The sequence below is a fragment of the Oryx dammah genome, unplaced genomic scaffold (genome assembly GCF_014754425.2).
Source record: "Oryx dammah isolate SB20612 unplaced genomic scaffold, SCBI_Odam_1.1 HiC_scaffold_28, whole genome shotgun sequence".
NCBI lineage: Eukaryota > Metazoa > Chordata > Mammalia > Artiodactyla > Bovidae > Oryx > Oryx dammah.
The window spans coordinates 19,606,833-19,633,902 of NW_024070212.1; the positions used below are offsets into that span (position 1 = coordinate 19,606,833).

Here is a 27,070-nt window from a genome sequence, read left to right on the forward strand (position 1 = left end):
ATAGATGAGGAAACTGAGCCGCTAAGAGACTTAATAACATTCCCAAAGTCACATAACTGTGACACAGATCTGAGCCTAGGCTATCTGATGCTACAGAAAGTTTATCAACATAAAAGGAAGGTTTAAAAATTTTGTGCCAAGCACCAGGAAAGAACTGTGGTAGGATTTGAGCACACCATAATTTCCTGGTATTAATGACATTATCATTTTCCACTGCTTTCAAGAGAAGTGAAATTGACACCAGAATATATTATTTGCCTTGACATACTTTACCTATCCTTTGGGTACAGGTCATGCCTTCTCTCTGTTTGGTGTACAGCCAGCTCATGCCTCATCTCATAAATTCCCATAAATAGTTATTAACCCCAAAGAAACAAAAACAAATCACTTGTATCTTTTCATAAAATGGATTTTTATTGTCTTCATACATGGTTTCTCAGTACCACAGAAAACTGCAATTTAGGGACAAACAATTTTTGGATGGTTCTTATAGAAATATGAGTTTTCAGAAATGATTTGTGCAGAAATGTGACATTAATGAAAAATAAAAGGGGTCAAGAGAAGAGAGTTGTAGTATATGCATCTAATTTTTCCTTTTTAAAACTCCTTTAAGCTCTAATCCTTTACTCAAATAAGAGCCCAACAAAAGTAATCAGAAACTGAAGTGATTGTGCTATCAAATACAAGGAATACATTTTTTTGAACTGATACAAATGGTTTAACTTTGTTAATCAATTCCAAACACTGTAAACATCTGTATATACATACTTTTGTTCTTAATATTCAGTTTGCCTAAATTAAGTATGAGTTCATGAGCTATTTAAAAAAAATTAATTTTTATTGAAGTATAGTCACTTTACAATGTGTTAGTTTCTGCTATACAGCAGTCAATCAGCTATATGTATACATATATCCCTTTGTTTTTAGTTTCTTTCCCATTTAGGTCACCACAGAGAATGGAGGAGAGCTCCCCGTGCTTTAGCTGTATACAGTAGGTCCTCATTAGTTATCTGTTTTATACATAGTAGTGTATATAAGTCGATCCCAATCTGCTATTTAAGGAATACACTTATTTATTTGATAAAGAAACCATGAGAAAAGTGGATTGGAATGGGCTCAGACTTATTCTCAACTCATTACCGGGAGTCTTGGTGTCTGTGCCAACAGTTCAGGAATCAGCAGGCTACCTGGATGTGGGTTATAACAACAAGCACAAAACCCAAGGCTCTTCTCCAACACCCCTCTGATCAGTGGAGAAAGCCTGCAGCGACGCAAGAGGGGAAGTTGCACCATTTGGCTCACCTCTCCATCACCATTTCATCTTCTGCTTGCTGACCTTGATGTAACCTGAGAGCTTTCCTTGCTTCGGCTGTGCAGTCCAGAAGCCAGAACTTCCTCTAGGAAACTGACCAGTAGACTTGAGTTACTCAAAGGGGAAAAAGAAAAAAAAAAAGGCATCTCCCAAACAGAGTATCTTGCTCATAATATCTATGTAGATGAAAGGATATCATCAGTAGAACACAAGAAGCACTGGTCTGATATCTGGGTGCAGAATAGAGGCAGCAGTTGAGCACGAAAACATCTGGACTGGGAGAGCGCCTTTTTGCACCTCCCCAGGGTTTTCACTGTGTTTTTAGTTTTAAACTTGCAGGATTTTTCAAGTTTGAAATTTCTAGTCTGGAATCCAGAATTTTTAAGGACAAGGCTGTACAATCTCAGAACCATATTACATCAGTACCTCTTATACTCTTAAAACTGCCACAGAACTTTTATTGTGCCTCTCATCTATTCTTTATCTAATCTGCTATCCAAAGTGGCACCAATTTTCTAAATACAAGTTATATCCTATTGTATACTTTCTCCTCTTCTGCTTTAAAAACTTTCTTTTGCTTACAGAATCATATACAGATTAAAATTCAAGGCTCTTTATAATGTGGCCTAATAATAACTAATAGTTGTATTTATTTTATTCTGAGAATTGGTTTAAGTTATGTGTGTGTATACATATAAACAAAGTATATGTATTTATGCTATTATCCTCATTTAAAAAGTGAGAGATTAAGTGACTTGAGAAGGTCACAACAGCTAGTAAGTGGCTTAGCTGGGATTCAAATCCAGCTCTCGAATCCACACAATATTCTCACTTGTCTGGTTTCATCTCTCAGCTATGCAGCCTATGTGCCTTTCATGCCCAACCATTCATTGTTCCCTAAATGTGTCCTAAGCTTTCACACCTTTATGCTTTTGCTCTTATGTCCTAAGTCTTAAATGATTGACTACCCCTCCTTTGTCTGATGAAATCCCTTATATCATTAAGGCTGAGGATTAAAGGCCACCTTTTCTGTGAAGCCTTCCCTAACTCTCCTCCATGCTGAACTAGTCACCTCCATCATTATCACTCTGTCTTAGAGCTGTTTTAGTACCATATTATTATTAATTAGGTACTCCACACAGTATTGATGCCAGAACAGACTGTGAGTTACTTAGGGTGGGACTAAGATTTATTCATCTTAGATCTTCAGAGTTTAGCACAGAGGCTGATACTTAGTAGGGGCCCAATAAAGGAATACTGAATAAATGAAGTAATTAAAATAGCCACCCATCGGCAAGAAAGCCTTCTCTGTAATACAGGAGTTTGGGAGGCAGTACTTAGAAGTATGCTGGACTCTTTCTCGGGAGACAGGTCTAGTAGCAGGCAGAGGGTTGGTGAAATGATCAGGTAACTTATTACCACAGTTGTACAGTTTTAGACCTGTAAGATTCTAGGCTTAGAGAATTTAAATTCCAAACTCTTTTACAAAAGAAGAAAATGGTGAAACAGAGGGAAAAGAGTAGAAGCTAAACTCATCTATTCATCCACTGAACACCTCTGTTAATAATGGCACCTCTGTCTAGCCTGGCTCTTTGGCCACTTGGCCAGTAGACACTTTGAGGTCAGAAAATAAGTGTCAGGAAATGAGGCAGCTTTTTTTTTTTTTTTTTTTTTGAAAGATAACACAAGAAGTCTTTGATTAGTGACTTTTGGTAAGAATGAAACAAATATGCTAGGAAACCCTATCAAACCTATGAGGTGATCTTTGCTTCACTTGAGACTATGCTACATGTGCAAAGGAAAGGAGAAACCTTCCTGAAATTGTACTTAAAGATCCTGCTCTGTGGATCAACAAGACCCCACATTCTTGCCTGCAAAGAGAAAACACTCTTTATATCTGCTAGGCCTAATTTTGTTCCCCAGGGCTATTGTGGCTTTTTAAAAAGTATCTATTTGGGGACTTTGATGAGTCACTTGAGAATGCTTTAAAAATTATGGGTGATGAACATATTGGTATCTGTACCCCAAATTTAGACTGTTTAAAAACAACAAAACAGAATGATTTTTCTTCCCAGATTTGTTTTAAATCCATCTTACTTAAAAAGCAAACTCAAAAATCCCCTTCCCCTGTGGTACTGTAATCCAGTCAATTCAGCTCAGTTCAATTAAATGTAACAGTATTTACTGAGCATCTGTTATATGGTAGGCACTGAATGAAGTGTGTATATGAACACCTCAGTCAGAGGGATACACAATCACAAAGTAACATGAGAGATGGTATAAACAGAGATGGTACCAGGAGCTAACCTAGTGGATTAGCACTATCGCTTGTCTTGGTTTGCTGTCATTTTGGGCTCTGTGGATAGAAGGACGGTGGGCAGAAAAAAGCCCTAATTTTTAAAAGTCAAACTCAAAAAATCTTGCATCATACACTGAAAAACAAGTTTCTTTATTTTAAAGTCTTTGGTAAGGGACTAGAGACTAACAGAATTTTAAATTTTAATTACTAAAATAATTGAAAAGAATAACTGTGTTCCTAAATAAAGCTATATATTATAATATCTTTCTATTCCTTTTTTTTAAAAAAAAACTATACAGAAGGAAATTACACATGAGTTTCTTACAACGAAAACATTAAAGGAATTTAGAATCAGATCTAAAGAATGGTATAATGGAAAAAAATGAATGGAATTTCTAAGGAGCAAGAAAATAGAAAAAGACATTCTGAAAAATAATGAGAAAAAATTCCAAGATATTTGCCTTAATGGAGTAATAAGCTTCTAATTATAGCCAAATACTTAGCTGGATTATCGGAATGGAGGAGAGAAAAGGACAAGATGGAACTTTTAATAGCTCAAAATACTGATTACAGTTGTTAGAGCTACTACGTTTCCGGTTTCTTTGCTTTTGCATATACTGTTCCCTCTGTCTAGAAAGCTGTCCCATCCCTATTGCATCTTATCTAGTGGACCAATGCATCTTTTAAAACCCAACTTGCTCTCACAGTACAACGCCTCTAGGAATTTATTTGTTTTCGTATCTGTTTTCCATGTAAGCCTATGAGTTTTTTGGGGTACAAGTAATACATGAATATATTCTTTCTGTAAAAGTGTTAAACAGTATACATAAAGCTCGTCTTCTTTGACTCTTCTTTTCTCCAGTCTTTCCAGAGATAATGATACGATCAACAAATATTTATTAAGTGCCTATGTGCCAGGGACCATTTTAAAAGCTGTGAATATAGCAATAAGTGAAGTGAAAAAATTCTGCGCTCATGGCATACATATTCCACTGGGGAAGGAAGAAAGATAAACAAAATTGATAAGTAAAATGTAATAATAATAACAGTAAAAAAATCACTTACTACATGTGAAGTACAATTCTAATGAGATAGAAATCATCCTAGTTCACAATGAAATTAAGGCACAGGAATCAAGTCTTATATCTTGGACATGACCAAACTGGGATGCAAAGCCAGATAATCTTGTTCTCTTATTCAAGAGAACAAGAGGTTGTTCTCTTAACCATGACGCTACACTGCCTCTCTGTAATGTTAGAGGAAGAGAATGCCATGGAGAAAAACAAAGCAGCTTTGAAGGAGAGTTGGAGGTAATGATGGTGTTGTGAGATTTTAAATCCAGTGGGCAAGGAAGACCTCACTGAGAAACTGACATTGGAGCCAAGACTTGAGTAAGGCAATGGAAGACACATCTGCGGGCTTCCAAGGCCTGGTATGTTCAGGGAACAGAAAGGAGGCAGGTGTAGCTGGAGTGAGGTGAATAAGGTATTGGGTAGTAAGAGATGTGATTAGAGATCAAGGGAAGGGGATGGAGGGGAGAGTGAAGATGAGCTCATGTGAGGCCTGGTAATAAGGATTGTGATTTGTACTTTGAGTAAGATGGGAAACATCTGGAGGGTTTAGTGCAGAGATGTGACATTATGTACTTTCATAGATTCGCTCTACTGCTATACTGAGAACAGACTACACAGGGGGTTAAAGGTCAGGCATCCTGACGGGAAGTGATGGTGGTACAAATTAGGCAGTTGTGATGAAAGGGTATCAGGTTCTGGACATGCTTTGAGGGGAAGGATCACAAGATTTACTGATAAATCAGTATGTAGGTGAGAGAAACAGGGGAGCCAGGAAGACAAGGTTTTTGGCCTAAGCAACTAGGAGAATGGATAAGTCTGAGGGAAGATTATATTTAAGGAGAAATACTGGAAACCTTGTTTGATTACTGTTAAATATGGATGTTTATTAGACATTCAAGTAGAAGTGTCAAGTAGACAGTTGGATATATACATCTGGAGTTTGGGAGAGAAGCTCAGATTGAAAATAGTGATTCTCAGGACTTCCCTGGTGGTTCAGTGGCTAGGACTCTGGGCTCCCAATGCAGGGGGCCCAGGTTCAGTCCCTGGTCAGGGACCTAGATCCCACATGTGGCAGCTAAGGAGCCCACTTGCTGTAACTAAGATCCAGTACAACCAAATAAATAAATAAAAATATTTTTTAAAGTAGTGATTCTCAACGGAGAGGTGTTTTAGTTTATGTTCAGAGTACATCTGGCAATGTCTGGAAACACTTTTGGTGGCCATAACTGTGGGAGTGCCACTGGCCTCTGGTGTGTAAAGGCCAGGGATGTTGCTGAACATCCTATAATGTACAGGACAGTTCCCCTCAACAAAGAATTATCTGTCCTCAAATACCAACAGTGCTGAGGTTGGAGAAACTCTGACTAGAGATGTAAATCTGGGAGTCATTAGAGGATATAATTTAAAGCCATAAGACTAGCAAGGATTGAGGTGTACACAAGAAGAGAGGGAGTCCAAGAATAGAGTTTCAGGGACTTCAAAAATAGGAAAAATGAACAAAAGAGACAGAGAAGGAATGGCAAGTGAGGTAAGAGGACTACAGAGCATAGTTTCTGGAAGCTAAGTGGTAAAAGTCTTTCAAAGTGAAGGAACTGGTGAACAGTGTCAAATGCTGCTGAAATGTCAAGTAAAATGAGTACTAAAAGTTGATTCTGAGTTTAGCCACATGGAAATCCCTGGAAAACAAAAGTGATTTCGGGGAATGACAGCATGAAAAGCTAAATGGGGTGGCTTAAGAGAAGAGGTAAGATTTAAAAGAAGATACAGGTTTAAGAGAATGTATAAGGAGAGGAGTCAGAGGTCGTGAGAAAAAACAACTCTTGAAGAATTTTGCTATAAAAGAGAACAGAGAAACAGAATAGAACCCGGGAAGAGACAGGAGGTTAACAGAGTTTTTCAAGATGGGGAAAAAACCTAGCATGTTTCTGTGCTTCTATGAATGATCCAATAGGGTGTGAAAACCCCATTCAGGACTGAGAGAGAAGCAGGTCTGGAGCGATGTCCTAGATAAAGTGAATGGAATCTGGTGCCCAAGTGGCAGGGCTGGGCTCAGCCAGCAGCACTCACCACTGTGATGGGGCCGAAGGCAGAGGACAGCGGCAGTGTGAGAGCTGTGGGGGTTCTCGTCTAAGACTTTTTACCTGCAAGTCCACCTCAAATAATAGCTTCTTGATCTGTGTATCCTCAATATAAAGCAGACACTGAATTAGGTATTTGCTGAATGAATACATGGATCAGATTTATACTTTTTTTTTTTTAATATTTATTTATTTATTTGGCTGTGCTGGGTCTTCGTTCCAGCACACAGGATCTTTAGTTGTGGCATGTGGGATCTAGTTCCCTGACCAGTGATCGAACCTGGGGCCTCCTGAATTGAGAATGCAGAGTCTCAGCCACTGGACCACCAGGGAAGTCCCAGATTTATACTTTTTAAAAGAACTTAAGACCTCAGGTTAAATGTCACCTATTGTGCTAAACTCTATAAGAATCTCATACACAGAGATCATACTGCTCTTCACTGGGTGTATACTTTACCCATTTAGAACTCATTATTTCTCAAATGCAATGTACCTTTCCCCACCACCTCCTGTCTTCAGTTATGCTGTTTTCTCAGTCCTGAATGCTCTTTCTTCCTATGGAAATCCAACTTACTCTTCAAGGTCTAGTTCAAATGCTATCTCCATGGTGAAGCATTTCCTGATTATGCTGCCAGAATTAATTATTTCTTTTTTGGACACATTTTATTTAACTTACATACATTAACACTTCTCAAAGTTCTGTACCTAAGAATCTCTAAACAATAGAAGAGAATCAATTTATTAGTATTGAGGGTATAGTCCAAACTGCTTTACTGGCTTACATCTTTCTTTGAGGGCTGATATTTTGCTTTAAAAACACATAACAATTGTGTTATTTTTCATAAAAGGGCCTTTTAAATTTCAACATAAACATATTTTTATTTTTTGCATAGGAGTTGACCAGTTAAATTATTTAATTCTACTCCTGGCATTAGAAGTCCCCCCGCCTTCTAAAAAAAACAGACATCCCAAAGGATGTGTTATGCTTATTCTGTGCCTTTGTGTGACTCTGGAACTAATCATATCCTAATTTGAGAAACAGAGGTTTCTTTGAGTTCTCCACCTGAACCATAAGATCATTAAAGATAGGCATCTTATTTTCTTTGTATTTTAGGCCCTGTCTTGGAAAAAGACCTTATATAAAGCAGTACTCAATAAATATCTTCCTCCCAAATAGTATAATCATAACAATCTGACAATACCCTTGGCTCATATTTTTTTCTTGCTGCTCTGTGACTAAGCCAATAGTAATAGCTGCTGCTGCTAAGTCGCTTCAGTTGTGTCTGACTGTGCAACAGTAAGCAAAACAAAAACCCAATAACTCAAATGTCTATGGACAGATGAATGGAGAAGCAAGCTGTGGTATATCTACATAGTAGAATGGTACACAGTACTGAAAAATGAATGAATCTTAGACATATGGTCAGTGAAAAAGTATGACACAACTTTCTTTATTAAGCTAAAAAATAAGCAAGACTAAACAACGCTTGTTTATTCTATGTTTAGAAATACATGGATTAGTGATAAAAATACAACTCTCCCCATCAAAGCAACGGAATTGAACACAGAATTTAGGATACTGTTTACTTGTTGTAGGGAGATAAGGGATATAACTGGAGCACAACATACAGACAGATCCATGTTATCGGCAATTTCCCATCCTTTGGTGAAGGATCCGAGAGTATTCGTTATATTTTCTAACTTTTATTTACATATATTCTTGTTTAGTCGCTAAACACTTTTGGGACCCCATGGACTGTAACCTACCAGGCTCCTCTGTCCATGGGATTTCCCAGGCAAGAATACTGGAGTGGGTTGCCATTTCCTTCTCCAGGGAGTCTTCCTGATCCAGGGATTGAAAATGTGTCTCCTGCATTGCCGGTGGATTCTTTACTGCTGAGCCACGAGGGAAACCCAAAACTACTATGTTAAGATGTAATTACGGAGAAGGCAATGGCAACCCACTCCAGTATTCTTGCCTGGGAAATCCCATGGACAGAGGAGCCTGGTAGGCTGCAGGTCGTGAAGAGTCGGACACGACTGAGGGACTTCACTTTCACTTTTCACTTTCATGCATTGGAGAAGGAAATGGCAACCCACTCCAGTGTTCTTGCCTGAAGAATCCCAGGGATGGGGGAGCCTGGTGGGCTGCCGTCTATGGGGTTGCACAGAGTCGGACACGACTGAAGCGACTTAGCAGCAGCAGCAGCAAGATGTAATTTTTTAAGATAAAAGCTTCTATATCTAAATGGTTTCTATACTCTGACGTTTCTCACAATCTTTAACACACTAATGTAAATCTCTCTACTTTCCAGGAGGATACAGTGATTTAGTTGTCCAAGAAACTTTAAAAAATATCTATCAATATCTCCCAAACAAGTCTTCTATAGAACAAACCTTGGGAAACACTGAATTAAGATATAAAATATTTCCTTGATTATAACCAACTCCAATGAAGTTACTTTACCCCATGATACTTTCTTACAAACAGTATAACCACCTGTTGTAGACTACTCCTTCCCAGTTCCCACCTTAGTACCAGGACACCTGATTTATGAAAAAAATAAGCAAAGCAAAGCAAAACAAGTAAACAGGAGCCCTTGGTCTTACTTCCTCTCCCTCCTGTGAAGAAATAGGGAAAAAAAGCAACCAATGGGATTCTGCATGTATGCAACACCCTGCATGTGTCATTCATGTGAGGGGAAAGGATTATCCTCATGGTCTATCGGACAAAAGATGGACGCCTCAAAGACTGAACTGCCTGTAACATCACTTTCATAAAGGTATGAAAGGAGATTATCATCTGAGAAGAAAGAGAGTGATAGATGTACTTTCTCACTATTGGGAACATTCAAGACCACATCAATTTGTCAGAGCAACAACTAAAGAAGTAGAATGGTGACCACCATACCAAAACAAACAAAACCCCCCCACTCCCCCAAACCAACAAGAAACAAAGCTCCAAACAAGCTGTCTTTAGCAAGCATGGATGTTAAAGACTCTGTGAAAGTCTATTAATTATAGCGGTACTGAGTCTGGAGGTTTCAAAGAGGAAATTTGTGTGAGCACAAATGGAAATCAAGCTACTAAAGTTTTTCCTGCACAGACCACAAAAGTCACCTGGCATTTGGCTATCTTCATAGTAAATTTTACCATAACCCCAGTATTGCTGGGCATAATAATATAATTCTGCTCTTGAATTATGTTACAGTAAGTTTTCAAACCAAGTGATTTGGAAGTATGGGTGACAACAGAGGTGTTGATGATGAGTATCCAGTCTTTTTTTACTTGATTTTCCTCAAATGTGGTCCTTATTACCAAATTCAGACTTAAATTGAAGAAAGTAGGGAAAACCACTAGACCATTCAGGTATGACCTAAATCAAATCCCTTATGATTATACAGTGGAAGTGAGAAATAGATTTAAGGGCCTAGATCTGATAGACAGAGTGCCTGATGAACTATAGAATGAGGTTCGTGACATTGTACAGGAGACAGGGATCAAGACCATCCCCATGGAAAAGAAAAACAAAAAAGCAAAATGGCTGTCTGGGGAGGCCTTACAAATAGCTGTGAAAAGGAGAGAGGCAAAAAGCAAAGGAGAAAAGGAAAGATATAAGCATCTGAATGCAGAGTTCCAAAGAATAGCAAGAAGAGATAACAAAGCCTTCCTCAGTGATCAGTGCAAAGAAATAGAGGAAAACAACAGAATGGGAAAGACTAGAGATCTCGTCAAGAAAATTAGAGATACCAAGGGAATATTTCATGCAAAGATGGGCTCGATAAAGGACAGAAATGGTATGGACCTAACAGAAGCAGAAGATATTAAGACGAGGTGGCAAGAATACACAGAAGAATTGTACAAAAAAGATCTTCATGACCCAGATAATCATGATGATGTGATCACTCATCTAGAGCCAGACATCCTGGAATGTGAAGTCAAGGGGCCTTAGAAAGCATCACTACGAACAAAGCTAGTGGAGGTGATGGAATTCCAGTTGAGCTACTTCAAATCCTGAAAGATGATGCTGTGAAAGTGCTGCACTCAATATGCCAACAAATTTGGAAAACTCAGCAGTGGCCACAGGACTGGAAAAGGTCAGTTTTCATTCCAATCCCAAAGAAAGGCAATGCCAAACAATGCTCAAACTACCGCACAGTTGCATTCATCTCACATGCTAGTAAAGTAATGCTCAAAATTCTCCAAGCCAGACTTTGGCAATACGTGAACCGTGAACTTCCAGATGTTCAAGCTGGATTTAGAAAAGGCAGAGGAACCAGAGATCAAATTGCCAACACCCGCTGGATCATGGAAAAAGCAAGAGAGTTCCAGAAAAAACATCTATTTCTGCTTTATTGACTATGCCAAAACCTTTGACTGTGTGGATCACAATAAACTGTGGAAAATTCTGAAAGAGATGGGAATACCAGACCACCTGACCTGCCTCTTGAGAAATCTGTATGCAGGTCAGGAAGCAACAGTTAGAACTGGACATGGAACAACGGACTGGTTCCAAATAGGAAAAGGTGTACGCCAAGGCTGTATATTGTCACCCTGCTTATTTAACTTCTATGCAGAGTACATCATGAGAAACGCTGGGCTGGAAGAAACACAAGCTGGAATCAAGATTGCCGGGAGAAATATCAATAACCTCAGATATGCAGATGACACCACCCTTATGGCAGAAAGTGAAGAGGAGCTAAAAAGCCTCTTGATGAAAGTGAAAGAAGAGAGCGAAAAAGTTGGCTTAAAGCTCAACATTCAGAAAACTAAGATCATGGCATCTGGTCCCATCACTTCATGGGAAATAGACGGGGAAATAGTGGAAACAGTGTCAGACTTTATTTTTTTGGGCTCCAAAATCACTGCAGACAGTGACTGCAGCCATGAAATTAAAAGATGCTTACTCCTTGGAAGAAAAGTTATGACCAACCTAGATAGCATATTCAAAAGCAGAGACATTACTTTGCCGACTAAGGTCCGTCTAGTCATGGCTATGGTTTTTCCTGTGGTCATGTATGGATGTGAGAGTTGGACTGTGAAGAAGGCTGAGCACTGAAGAATTGATGCTTTTGAACTGTGGTGTTGGAGAGGACTCTTGAGAGTCCCTTGGACCGCAGGGAGATCCAACCAGTCCATTCTGAAGGAGATCAACCCTAGGATTTCTTTGGAAGGAATGAGGCTGAAGCTGAAACTCCAGTACTTTGGCCACCTCATGCGAAGAGCTGACTCATTGGAAAAGACTCTGATGCTGGGAGGGATTGAGGGCAGTAGGAGAAGGGGACGACCGAGGATGGGATGGCTGGATGGCATCACGGACTCGATGGACATGGGTCTGGGTGAACTCTGGGAGATGGTGATGGACAGGGAGGCCTGCCGTGCTGCGATTCATGGAGTCACAGAGTCGGACACGACTGAGTGACTGAACTGAACTGAACTGAATGACAATAACAGCAGCAGCAGCAAGCAACACATATTAAGTGCTTCTCCTATGCCAGATTTTCCTCTAATATTTAATATATATTATATCATCCAATCATTATAACAATGATATAAGGAGCTATTATTACCTCCACTTTACAGTTGAGAAAATGGAGGTAGAAAAAAGTTAATTTGCCTAAGGTCATACAAGTGGACACATGGGAAAACCAGGATTTATAAAAGGTAGTCTGGGGACTTCCCTGATGGTCCAGTGGCTAAGACTCCGAGCTCCCAATGTAGGCGGCCTGGGTTCAATCCCTGGTCAGGGAACTAGATCCCACATGCTGCAGCTAAGACCTGATACAGCGCCCCCTAAAAAAGGTAGTCTGGCCCTACAGCCCTTGGTTCTTTTAAAAAAAAAAAACCTATTTATTTGGCTTTGCCCGGTCTTAGTTGTGGCATGTGGGATATAGTGCCTCAATCAGAGATTGAACCCAGTTTCCCTGCGTTGGGAGCTCAAAGTCTTAGCCACTGGACCACCAGGGAAGTCCCTAGAGCTGTTGCTCTTAATTGCTGTGCTACACTGCCTCTTAAAAGACCAAAGCATATCAAAAGGTGATTTATAAATAATAGGTTTCATTCAAGCCGAGGAGTTCTAATGATAATCCTAATGAAAGAACTTATGTCTTGAAAGATGCATCATTCAACTCGGGAAGTTAAATACAGTTTTGCAGGGCTATGTAGAGGGTACTCAACTATATACTTTACTACTTAATAATTGCAAATGGTACCAAACTGACTTTTAAAACTCTGTGGAATATCTTAAAAATTTTCTCATCATTAAAAAACATTAAAATGCAAATAACATAAGAAATAAAGAAGTAAATGAGTCACTCCTGTCTCACTACACAGAGTTAGCATTTTTGAGTTTTTCCTTTCATTTAAAGTTTTTTACTGTCTAACCCAACAAATCCTGAAACAAATATGCAAACACTGGATAGGGGCTTACATACTACACAAAAAGGCATATCCTATAAACTTGCAAAAGAGAATATCCCTTTTCCTTAATGGCAAACTTTCGGTTGCAAGAAACAGAAACCCACTCAAACTAGCTCAAGCAAAAGAAAAAAAGTATCCTCAGTGACACAGGGGTGGAGGTCTATCATTGAACCAGTGTAAGATCAGGGCCTCTTAAGGGCACTGTGGAGAGCAAGTGGGGGCTGCTTTGAAACCACACAGTATCTGCCCCTGCCTTTGCCTCTTATTTCTGGCTGTCTCATTTATTGGTCTCTTACTTCACACTATCTGCTTCTTCTTTTTTCTCTGCATTTGAGTTGAAATAAAATGTTTTTTAACCAACTTTCTCTGCACAAATTATTTTTTAAATTTGCTATTTTTAAAAATCAGGAGCAGTTAACCTCGGGGTTGGAAGGGTATGATGTGAAGGTATAAACAAAACTTTTCTGGATGGCAAATTAGTATTTAAGCATATTAAAAAAGTTAATACTCTCTGATGCAGTAATTTCATCTCAACATTGCTAGCAGTGCATGGACTCTAGGACGACAGAAATCTGAACCTGAATTCTAGCTTTGCACTTCCTTGCTCTATGACCTAAGGCAAACTACTTAATTTTTCTCTTAATGTTCCAGTTCTTTCACTTGCAAATTGGGACCACAACAATACTACCTTCTGGATCATGAACATTAAATGAGATAATATATGAAATGAAGTCAGCAGATTGTTTGACATTACTATTATCCTAAGAGAATACATGGACAAGTGTGTAAAGATGTATATAAAATTATGTTTGTTATAGTACTGCTTATAAAACTAAAAAGTGATAAACAATGACTATCAAAGAATATTTGTTTTGTTCATCACCATGTATCTAGTCTCAAGATAGCTTCTGGAATACATAAGTGCTCAGTAAGTCCTTGTTGAATGGACAAAAAACTGACAACTGGTTAAGTAAATTGCAGTACAATCACACAACAGAATACCATTCAGTCATTAAAAATGACATATAAGTATCTTCATTGGAAATACATGTATAGTATATTCTACTTTATTTAAACATATATATGTATATATTCAGGACTTCCCTGGTGGCATATTCACAGAAAAAAATCGAAATCATCAAGACATTGACATTTCTAATGCTGAGATGGTGGTAGTACGAATATTTTTATTATCTTCTTTTTGCTTAGCTGCAATAAATTTTTTTTCCTATAAGGATTATATACTGATTTTGTAACAAAACGTGATTTTTAATTAAAAAATATGTTTCAATGCACAAATAAACTGGAATCAGGGGACACACTTAGATTTGAATCTTGGGTTAATTTAGTTTTTTAAAAAAGCATTGTATTAGAGTTATTCATTTATATGCCTATTTTTCCATTAGACATTGAGATCTTTAATGATATAGAAAATATCTTCATCTTTCTAAAACTTTGCACAGAACCTTACACATAATAGTGCTCAATAAATACTTGTCAGTGATAGGCAATATGCTCCATCATAGCTCTTGGCAATGGTGTCTTAACATTTTGTTACAAGAGAAAAGTCAAACTCTCCCCTAAATCCCTACCAAGATGGTGATAGTTCCAACAGTTTCAAAACTGATTCTGAAATACCTACAAGTGAAGAAGTGTCCTCCGGATTCCTCTTTCTTTGAAATGCAAATTCTGTCACAGGATCCTAATTTTTCAGTAAATAATTCAGAGAGCAAACCAACTCATGGTTACAGGAGAAGGTCCAAGTTTCTAGTGTTACTTGTTTAAGTAGAAATCTATAAAGAACCTGTTGATAATATGAATCGACATCCTCCCAGCTTCCCATTTATTTACAGAAATTCAAACTGTAAACTGTTTTCTAAGCCCTAAACTGTACTTTCTCTCTAAAAAAAATTAATGAATCAGAATTCTATTATTACCAACATTCAGGCATCATCTCAGGTAGTAATAAAACTAACAGCTGCCACTAGTTAATCAAATTAGTCATTTTTACCCAAAGAGCAACACTGTCTTAAATCTCATTCTTAATTATCATTGGATGGCAAAAACCATGCAACAGAACTAAACGATTCCTTACTTTTGTACTGTTTTTTTTCCCTGCTTTGGTTTACAGTATTTTTTTAGTAAGCAGAAAGCATCACACAATTTCCATTTGGTAAAAACACACATTTTGGCTATCTTATAAGTAACATTTATAAGCAAGGGATTTAAAAAATCATAGCTAGATAAAACTTCCTAAAATATTATTTCAACTGTGTGCTCAGACTGGAAACAAACTGAGTTCAATTCCAGCTTTGCCACTTACTAGCTCTATGACTCTGGAAAAAGTACTTATCTACTCTAAGTCTCATATGAAAAATGAGGTTGATGATAATACAAATACCTATCTCACTGGGTTGTTATGAGAATTAGACAAAAATTTAATGAATAAAACACTACTATCCCATAGAAATGAAAAGCAAGTCACAAAAGTGAGTGGCTATGTAATTTTAAATGTTCTAGTAAGCACATTAGAAAGATAAAAGAAACAGGTAAAATAAATTTTAATTGTATATTTTATTCAATCCATATAACTAAGACATTATCAACTTTAAACATTGAGATATTTTATACTTTTTGTGTATTAAGTTGGAAATTTATTATGTATTTTATACTTATAGCACACCTCAAACTAGACTAGCCACATTTCAAGTACTCAAGAGTACTCAATAGTTAGAGGCTACTGGTTACCTTTTTGGACAGCACAGGTATAAAGTACAGTGTCTAACACATAGTGTATGTTAAATAAATTTTAACTTCTTAATGTTATCATAATTGCCTCTTAGGAGTTGCTATAGGTCAGTGTTTCTCACATCATGTGCTCATAACACCAGCTTTATATCTGGTGGTTCCCGGGCATGTCACTAAATAGCACTGAAAAGAAAATTACTTCTGCAGCCATGGACTGCAGCCCACCAGGCTCCTCTGTCCATGGGATTTCCCAGGCAAAAATACTGGAGTGGGTTGCCATTTCCTACTCCAGGGGATCTTTCCGTCCCAAGGATCGAAGCTGCGTTTCTTGCAGTGCAAGTGGATTCTTTACCAATCTTTTTATCCTTCTGACTATATCAAGGAAAAAGTGTCAGTTTGGTACTGCAGTGCTGTTTTTCAAAATTTTAATTTTTAATTGAGATATAATTCATAGGCAATAAATGTACCAATTTTAAGGATATCATTTGATGATTCTGAAAAATATATCTAGTCATGTAACCATTTCTTCCATCAAGATATAGAACATTTCTAACACCTGAGTCAGGGCTTCTTAAAAATCAAGAAACAAACAAATATCAAGAAGCGAAAAAAACCTCAAGAACAAGAACCATGAAGTCAACCCCATGCCTTTGAATGTTGTTGTTGTTTAGTTGCTCAGTCCTGTCCATCTCTTTTGTGATCCCATGGACTGAAGCCCACCAGGCTCCTCTGTCCATGGGATTTCCCAGGCAAAAATACTGGAGTGGGGTGCCATTTCCTACTCCAGGGGATCTTCCCGCCCCAAGGATCGAAGCTGCGTTACCTGCAGTGCAAGTGGATTCTTTACCAAGTGAGCCACCAGGGAAGCCTCATGTTGCTTTCCAGAAAAGTTATGGATTTACATTTCTACTAGCAATATTTGAGACTGCCTCACTATACATTTATCTTGAGAAAATATTCAGAGGTAGGACAAGGATTTATTGATATACATGATGCTTACTGCAATATTTATATCAAGCAAAAAACTATAAACAATCTAAATGTTGAATAGTAATAGTTAAACAGAGATACACCCTTAAAATAGAAACTGTAGAGCTATTAAGATCACTTAAAATAATTTAGATAATATGGCATAATTAAAAGTACACTTAAAAATAAGCAAAACAAGTCAAAACTTTAAAGACAATGAATGTAAGGTGATTCTAAAACTCAAAAACTTTCAACTAAAGGAAAAAACATCAGGAGGGGCTTCCCTGGTGGTCTAGAGGTTAGGAATCCACCTGCCAATGCAGGGGACTTGGGTTCAATCCCTGGCCCAAGAGGACCCCACATGCCGCGGGGCAACTAAGTCCACGTGCCAGAACTACTGAGCTAGCAGGGCCCGCAGGTTACAACTACTGAGTCCATGGGCCACAGCTTCTGAAGCCTGCATGCTAGAAGCCGTGCACCGCAACAAGAGAAGCCACAGATGAGAAGCCCAAGAGACATAACGAAGGGTAGCCCCCGCTCTTCGCAACTACAGGTAGCCTGTGTACAGCAATGAAGACCCAGCTCAACCAAAAATAAGATAAATAAAAATACATTAGGAGAAAATATACCAAAATGTTAAGAGTGGTTAGCTCTGAGTAGTGTAATAGTATGAATGACTTTGACTTTTATACTTAATTTTTGTATAACAATGAGCATGAATTACTTGGGGCAGGGGAAGCCTATTTTTCTACATCTGTCTTTGCTAGTTAGAAATAAAAATAACTAAAAAATGAAACAATTATTGTGCAGGCTTATAGTTAATGAGGGTTTAATTGGATCCAGTAGAGTTATAGAGAACCTACTATGTGTAATAATTATTATTGGTTTGAAAGGGAATCTGGCAGTAAGAGGACAGTTGATCTAGCGTTACATTTCTCCCTTGTTAAAAGTCTAAAGAAAGTACTGAACTGACGGACAGCAATGCAGAAGACTGACGCGCTCTCTTCACACACAGTTCAGGGGCTCTGGTAATGCTGACAGCACTATGACTAATACAGTCACCTCACCTCCCTTTTCGCCTTCACTTTTACCCTGTACTCTGAGAAGACAGAGGGATTTCATCTATTGGGAGAATAATTCTATCTGTTCTGATCTGGTTCTTGACCTCTCGGCTTACACAGCTAACCTAGCATGACAACTGCTTCCAGCAAGGATCCAGAACTCCTTAACACTGATTGACTTGTGAAGTTATCAGGCAAGCCAGCTCAAAACCCATATCAAGATGCTTATTTATTTGCAAGGTAAGATCACATGCTTTGGAAACACAACTAGAATAATGACAGCCTATTGTGGTGGTGGTTTAGTCGCTTAGTTGTGTCTGATTCTTTGTGACCCCATGGACTGTAACTCTCCAGGCTCCTCTGTCCATGGGATTTCCCAGGCAAGAATATTGGAGTAGCTTGCTATTTCCTTCTCCAGGGGATCTTCCTGACCCAGGGACTGAACCCAGGTCTCCTACATTGCAGGTGGACTCCTGCATTGCAGGCAGATTCTTTACTAAGCCACCAGGGAAGCCCCCAGTCTAATGTAGGTGAATACATAATGGGTATAGTTCATGTACAGGCTTCCCTGGTGGCTAAGAACAGTAAAGAATCTGCCTGCAGTGCAGCAGACCCACAGGTTTGATCCCTGGGCCAGGAAAATCCCCTGGAGAAGGGAATGGCTACCCACTTGCCTAGTATTTTTGCCTAGAAAATTCCATGGACAGAGGAGCCTGGCGAGCTATAGTCCATGGAGTTGCAGTGACACTTTCCCTTTCATAGTTCATTTATATAGTTCATTTAGTTTACTTCCCAGGTGGCACACATCCAGGAGACATAAGAGATGTGGGTTCAATCCCTGGGTGAGGAATATCCCCTGGAGTAGGAAATGGCAACCCACTTCAGTATTCTTGTCTGGAAAATTCCATAGACAGAGCAGCCTGGCAGGCTACAGTCCATAGAGTCACCAAGAGTTGGACATGACTGAGAGTGCACACACACACACACACACACACACACACACTTAGCATGCATAGTTCATTTATACATGTCTAGGAAACCTGCATCTTTATAATAACCTTTGTTCATTCTGAACATTTTAAGATAAATAATAGTTCTCTTAATTCATTTTAGCTTTGATCACCACGGTGATTCTGCTAAAATATGTCAGATGTCATGATTCTGCTCAAAACTTTACAATACACACAAAAACTTGTACAGAAATGTTTATAAGCAGCCTTATTCATAACAGCCAAAAGGTGGATCAACTCAAATGTCCACCACTGACAAACAGGTAAACAAAATATGGTATTTTATTTCACACAATGAAATACTATTCATCTGTCAAAAGTAAAGACAGCTAAAACACAGATGAACCTTGAAAACATTATACTAAGTAAAAGAAGCCACTCACAAACAATTATATGTTATATGCTTTCATTTAGATGAAATGTCCACAACAGGGAAATTGATAGAGACAGAAAGTAGCTTAGTGGTTGCTTAAGGCTGGACGATTCTTTTTGAGGCGATGAAAATGTTCTAAAATTGACTGTGGTGGTATTTGCACATGTCTCTGAATACACTAAAAACCACTGAATTGTATACTTTAAAGGGGGTGAACTGTTCAGTTCAGTTCAGTTCAGTTCAGTCGCTCAGTCATGCCAGACCTCTCTGTCCATCACCAACTCCCGGAGTTCACTCAGACTCACGCCCATCGAGTCAGTGATGCCATCCAGCCATCTCATCCTGGGTTGTCCCCTTCTTCTCCTGCCCCTAATCCCTCCCAGCATCACAGTCTTTTCCAATGAGTCAACTCTTTGCATGAGGTGGCCAAAGTACTGGAGTTTCAGCTTTAGCGTCATTTCTTCCAAAGAAATCCCAGGGCTGATCTCCTTTAGAATGGACTGGTTGGATCTCCCTGCAGTCCAAGGGACTCTCAAAAGTCTTCTCCAATACCACAGTTCAAAAGCATCAATTCTTTGGTGCTCAGCCTTCTTCACAGTCCAACTCTCACATCCATACATGACCACTGGAAAAACCATAACCTTGACTAGACGGACCTTTGTTGGCTAAGTAATGTCTCTGCTTTTGAATATGCTATCTAGGTTGGTCATAACTTTTCTTCCAAGGAGAAAGAGTCTTTTAATTTCATAGCTGCAGTCACCATCTGCAGTGATTTTGGAGCCCAAAAAAATAAAGTCTGACACTGTTTCCACTGTTTCCCCATCTATTTCCCATGAAGTGATGGCACCAGATGCCATGATCTTCATTTTTTGAGCTTTAAGCCAACTTTTTCACTCTCCTCTTTCACTTTTATCAAGAGGCTCTTTAGTTCCTCTTCACTTTCTGCCATAAGGGTGGGGTCATCTGCTTATCTGAGGTTATTGATATTTCTCCAGGCAATCTTGATTCCAGCTTGTGCTTCTTCCAGCCCAGCGTTTCTCATGATGTACTCTGCATAGAAGTTAAATAGCAGGGTGCCAATATACAGCCTTGACAGACTCCTTTTCCTATTTGGAACCAGTCTGTTGTTCAATGTCTATTTCTAACTGTTGCTTCCTGACCTGCATATAGGTTTCTCAAGAGGCAGGTCAGGTGGTCTGGTATTCCCATCTCTTTCAGAATTTTCCACAGTTTATTGTGATCCACACAGTCAAAGGCTTTGGCATAATCAGTAAAGCAGAAATAGATGTTTTTTTGGAACTCTCTTGCTTTTTCCATGATCCAGCAGATGTTGGCAATTTGATCTCTGGTTCCTCTGCCTTTTCTAAAACCAGCTTGAACATCAGGAAGTTCACGGTTCACATATTGCTGAAGCCTGGCTTGGAGTATTTTGACCATTACTTTACTAGCATGTAAGATGAGTGCAACTGTGCGGTAGTTTGAGCATTGTTTGGCATTGCCTTTCTTTGGGATTGGAATGAAAACTGACCTTTTCCAGTCCTGTGGCCACTGCTGAGTTTTCCAAATTTGTTGGCATATTGAGTGCAGCACTTTCACAGCATCATCTTTCAGGATTTGAAATAGGTCAACTGGAATGCCATCACCTCCACTAGCTTTGTTCGTAGTGATGCTTTCTAAGGCCCGCTTGACTTCACATTCCAGGATGTCTGGCTCTAGATGAGTGATCACATCATCATGATTATCTGGGTCGTGAAGATCTTTTTTGTACAGTTCTTCTGTGTATTCTTGCCACCTCTTCTTATTATCTTCTGCTTCTGTTAGGTCCATACCATTTCTGTCCTTTATCGAGCCCATCTTTGCATGAAATGTTCCCTTGGTATCTCTAATTTTCTTGAAGAGATCTCTAGTCTGTCCCATTCTGTTGTTTGCCTCTATTTCTTTGCACTGATCGCTGAGGAAGGCTTTCTTATCTCTTCTTGCTATTCTTTGGAACTCTGCATTCAGATGCTTGTATCTTTCCTTTTCTCCTCTGCTTTTCACTTCTCTTTTCACAGCTATTTGTAAGGCCTCCTCAGACAGCCATTTTGCTTTTTTGCACTTCTTTTCCATGAGGATGGTCTTGATCCCTGTCTCCTGTACAATGTCAAGAACCTCTGTCCATAATTCATCAGGCACTCTATCTATCAGATCTAGTCCCTTAAATCTATTTCTCACTTCCACTGCATAATCATAAGGGATTTGATTTAGGTCATACCTGAATGGTCCAGTGGTTTTCCCTACCTTCTTCAATTTAAGTCTGAATTTGGCCATAAGGAGTTCATGATCTGAGGCACAGTCAGCTCCTGGTCTTATTTTTGTTGACTGTATAGAGCTTCTCCATCTTTGGCTGCAAAGAATATAATCAATCTGATTTTGGTGTGGACCATCTGGTGATGTCCATGTGTAGAGTCTTCTCTTGTGTTGTTGGAAGAGGGTGTTTGCTATGACCAGTCTATTTTCTTGGCAAAACTCTATTAGTCTTTGCCCTGCTTCATTCCGTATTCCAAGGCAAAATTTGCCTGTTACTCCAGATGTTTCTTGACTTCCTACTTTTGCATTCCAGTCCTCTATAATGAAAAGGATATCTTTTTTGGGTGTTAGTTCTAAAAGGTCTTGTAGGTCTTCATAGAACCATTCAACTTCAGCTTCTTCAGCGTTACTGGCTGGGGCATAGACTTGGATTACCGCGATATTGAATGATTTGCCTTGGAAACTAACAGAGATCATTCTGTCGTTTTTGAGATTGCATCCAAGTATTGGATTTCGGACTTTTTTGTTGACTATGATGGCTACTCCATTTCTTCTAAGGGATTCCTGCCCGCAGTAGTAGATATAATGGTCATCTGAGTTAAATTCACCCATTCCAGTCCATTTTAGTTCGCTGATTCCTAGAAAGTTGATGTTCACTCTTGCCATCTCCTGTTTGGCCACTTCCAATTTGCCTTGATTCATGGACCTGACATTCCAGGTTCCTATGCAATATTGCTCTTTACAGCATTGGACCTTGCTTCTATCACCAATCACATCCACAACTGGGTATTGTTTTTGCTTTGGCTCCATCCCTTCATTCTTTCTAGAGTTATTTCTCCACTGATCTCCAGTAGCATATTGGGCACCTACCGACCTGGGGAGTTCCTCTTTCAGTATCCTATCATTTTGTCTTTTCATACTGTTCATGGGGTTTTCAAGGCAAGAATACTGAAGTGGTTTGCCATTCCCTTCTCCAGTGGACCACATTCTGTCAGTGAGGTATACAATGAAATACTATTCATCTGTCAAAAGTAAAGACAGCTATAACATAGATGAACCTTGAAAACATTATACTAAGTAAAAGAAGCCACTCACAAACAATTATATGTTACATGCTTCCATTTAGATGAAATGTCCACAACAGGGAAATCAATAGAGACAGAAAGTAGCTTAGTGGTTGCTTAGGGCTGGACGATTCTTTTGGAGGTGATGAAAATGTTCTAAAATTGACTGTGGTGGTATTTGCACATGTCTCTGAATACACCAAAAACCACCGAATTGTATACTTTAAAGGGGGTGAAATGTACAGTATATGAATTTTATCTCCATAAACCTGTTAGAAAACGAAACCCCAATGTCCTACGATGCTCTCTGACTCACAGCAAAAACCAGCCCTCAAAATATTCTCCAAGGCCCTCCATGATCTGGCCCCCAGCGCCTCTCTGACTGCACCCCAGACCCCAGTTTCCTTGAATACACTGCAAGATCCTGCCTTAGGACCACAGCCCTGCTGTCTTGAGATGCTCTCCCTCATATCTGTTTGGCTCATTCCCTCATTTCCTCCAAGTCTCTGCTCAGACCTCTTCTTCATGAGGCCTTTCCTGATACACTGAGTAGTATGGCTTGTCCCTAATGCCTCCACACACTACAGATTTCCCTTCACTTTGCTCTACTTTCTTCCCCCACTGAATTTATCATCTTCTGATTTATTATAAAGAATACTTATTTATTAAGTTATTATTTATTTGTGTCTCTGCATTAAAATGAAAGCTTCATAAGGATTAGGATCTTTGCTTTTCTTCACAGAGGCATCCCAATATTCAGTAAATACAGCTGTCCTCATTTGTTCAATAAATGTTTATCTATTCTAGAACTTATAACTAGGCCAAAATGACTTCTCACTGTTTCACGCAGACTTTGGTGGAAATATCTGTGGTGATATAGAACAACTCACGTCATATATAATGCCGGAAGTTGAAATTTGAATTATTCCCCCCCAAACTGAGCATCTATTAGGCCAGTATGACTAATGAGATAAATGAAGAGGGAGGGAGTAAGGCAGGGGGGGAGTACTTCCACAGGAAGAGCAAACCCTGAGGCAGGAGCTTAAAGTCTACACACTGCAAACCTTCATGGACCCCAGGGGCAGAAAAGACTTACTGCTTAGGGCAGGCACTTGCACGCATCCAGGGTACTGTTGAAGCCATTTACCTGGATCCCAAAAAGGCATTAAAATTATGCCCTTAAAGAAGTCCCTGTGATTGGTTACTATCTTTTATTTCTTTGTATTTCATTATGTATTGAGGAGAAGGGAAAGCAATACAAAATTCATATTAAACTTCGATGGCTATAGAGAGAAGAAAGTATCGACTACCTCCCTTCATTTGCAAGGCAGTTTTATTAAGAATGTTGCTAAGGAGATTATTAGCTTCTGCAAAGTTCCTTGGTGTCTTAGCAGCAAACACACACCATCTATTTTAAATAGTGTTTAAATCTAAACAAAGATAATTACAATTACACCTAATCAGAACAGGTCCTATAGAAATAAATCATATAACTACAAAAGGCCTGTAGAACTCTGCTTCATTGTGACCAGTGTTTGAAAAAATGTCATAAAAGAACTGCTTTAAAGAATTAAGGTATTACTACTTAAGAGAGAGCAGCTTAAACCAGAACCCTGAAAAGGAAATTGAATTTCAGATTCAACTAATATATATTTCCTTATAAAATCTAAGGGACATATATCTTCAGGTAACTTCTGACTTAAAACTTGTCTTACTTATACATGGTCCCTATTCTTTCACCAAAGTTACACTGAGTTCTGGAAGTACTTCAGAGAGGGAAAGAAAAATTGCTTTTTATTTTTGCTTAACATTAAGATTTTGTTTCAAAACAAAAGTAAAGGTAATGTCAATGTATTTTAGAAATAGAAGGTATCTCAGGATAAAGACTATTAAAGTTGCTACATGAGAGGTACAGATGATTTTCCAGGATGCAAGAGACCAATTTTGACCCATCTACCTATTACATTAATATCTTGCTCCAAATCATAAACTAGTAAGTGGTAGTGCTGGGAGCTGACCGTAAAATAAATCAGATTTTACTTAATACACCAGGAAAATCTTGTGACCTGTATCCCAGAAATACCCTGCAACAGGCATTTCCCACTCGAGAAGGATAACATTCTATATCAGCCTATAACACTCCAAGCTACAAGATATGATTTTTCTTTTTTTTTTTTCCCAGTCACACCTCTCACGGCTTGCAGGATCTTAAGTTCCCCAACCAAGGCTTGAACCTGGGCCATGGCAGTGAAAGCACTGAGTCCTAACCCCCACACTGCCAGGGAATTCTCAAGGTATGATTTTTGTTTATTGCAATGCTTACCAATCCAGATCTTCGTGGGGCATACCATATTTTACATAATTTTAAGTATAAAATGAGGGCACTCATCACGACACATCTAAAAGTATACTGTTTCCTGGTCGCCATAATCTCTCAAAATAATACTTTGTGAGGGAGAGCTGTGTCTTTATCAGTTATTCCTTTGGACTTTTTCTTAAGAAATAATCCATGTATTACATAGGAAATTGTACAGACGCCCACAAAAATTAAACCCTAACAATTCACGGAAACAAATCATTCAAACTTTCTCCCCCTATATATTATTGCTCCTCACAGCCCTACTGTATTGAGGTATAAATTGAGTTTTAAAAAATATTAACCTTCCCATTTACTGAGAGTCTGGGATTTCAATATGTATTAAGAGTTGTGAACTCTTAATTACTTAATAGTCTAGTAATACCCAAGGTAGTCCACAATCATCATGAAAAATGAGCCTTTCCTCTAAAAGCTGAAACTGTTGCTTTCAATTACTTAAGCCTTTACAATAACTGGTCTCTGAAATACAAATTTCACTATCTTCTTACTGATAATGAAAAATTTCACTAGTTACTTATTGCTAGAGGCTATGTATTTATGAAAGTAAATTATAAAACCCAGTTTTTGGAACATTTTGCAAATATTAATTTTTTTCCAGGTTGGTAATTACCACAGCAACTCCCTCTTTCTAAAAGTTTCATTGATCAGGGGCCAGTGAACAATCCTGTCCAAGATTTTATTGAACCTTCTATTGCTAAGGATATCTGCTCAAATGTAATTTGGTATACTGCTTAACATATTATTAGGTCAGACAAAGAAATACTGAGCTGGCTAGTTGGAAGAATCTAGTCTATAGCTTTCACAAAGCTGCTTTACTTTCTTTTATTTTTCTGCCTTACTCTCTTACTTTTACATTAAACATTATTTTCTCAGGACCTGGGACACTAATTTAAGGAAAAACCTAGATATTTAGGGTCTCCCTCCCATTTTTAATAAAATATAGTTTTATTCACAGTATAATTAACTAGCCAAACATACCTGAAAACATATGCATTTTTGTTTATATATAATATGACTTAATTACAAAGAAATGTGTAAAAATCTTTGCTAATCTATCTTTCCCTCTAAATCCAAACTATTTTTTAAATTGAAAGTGAAAGTGAAAGCTGCTCAGCCATGTCTGACTCTTTTCAACCACATGGGCTGTCCATGGAATTCTCTAGGCCAGGGAGTGGGTAGCCTTTTCCTTCTCTAGGGGATCTTTCCAACCCAAGGATCGAACCCAGGTCTCCCACATTGCAGGCAGAATCTTTACCACCGAGCTATTAGGGAAGCCCCCTTTTTAAATTGAGATACAGGTAATTAGTTTTAAAGGTCTAATATTTCAAGTTAAAGAGAAGATGCTATAGTTCTTAGGTATGGGTCATGAGGCTTCAAACACTCAATGGGAAATATTAACTCTCAGAAAAATCACTTAAGAGTTAATTAGCCTTTTTAGATTCTGTTAGTAAAGCCTATTTAAAAGCAGATAATTATATATACAAACATGAGGGAACTCATTTAGATTAAGAAAATAAAATCCTATATGTATCTAGTAAAACATTTTAAACCCCAAATTATTAAATATTATTTAGAAAATAATACATTGTCAGGCTGTCGAGTAATATTTATGAAGGAAATGAAGAATGATCAAAAGTGTGGACTCTGGCTCTGAGAACTGGCTCTCTTTGTAACCATGTTTATTTGGGCAAGTTATTTAATCTTTCTGCCTCAGTTTCCGTATACAGAGTGCTGAAAATAATAGTATATACCTTATTGAGGATTAAATGACTTAATATATGTAAAGTACTTAGTAAAGTGCCTAACACATAGTAGATGTTCAATAAATATCTACTACGATTATTATTTTTATTAGCAGTAGCAGGAACAATAGGCTTCCCAGGTGGTTCAGTGGTACAGAATTCACCTGCCAAGCAGGAGATCAAGGTTTGACCCCTGGGTCAGGAAGATCCCCTGGAGGAGGAAATGGCAACCCACTCCAGTATTCTTGCCTGGGA

The 27,070-nt window shown here is 38.5% G+C and overlaps 1 protein-coding gene across 2 annotated transcripts in view; it reads right to left on the reverse strand.

Annotated features, from left to right (window-relative positions):
• Positions 1-388: 388 nt before the first annotated feature.
• The window catches only part of VPS45 (vacuolar protein sorting 45 homolog), a 70,733-nt gene continuing 44,051 nt past the window's right edge, over positions 389-27,070 (reverse strand). For both annotated transcript variants that reach the window (XR_005719338.1, XM_040230777.1), the window contains one exon: positions 389-1,405. Coding sequence is in view for 1 of the 2 variants with exons in the window: in XM_040230777.1 (XP_040086711.1) it covers positions 1,318-1,405 (88 nt within the window). In the remaining variant the exon portion in view is untranslated. The remainder of the gene's footprint in view (positions 1,406-27,070) is intronic.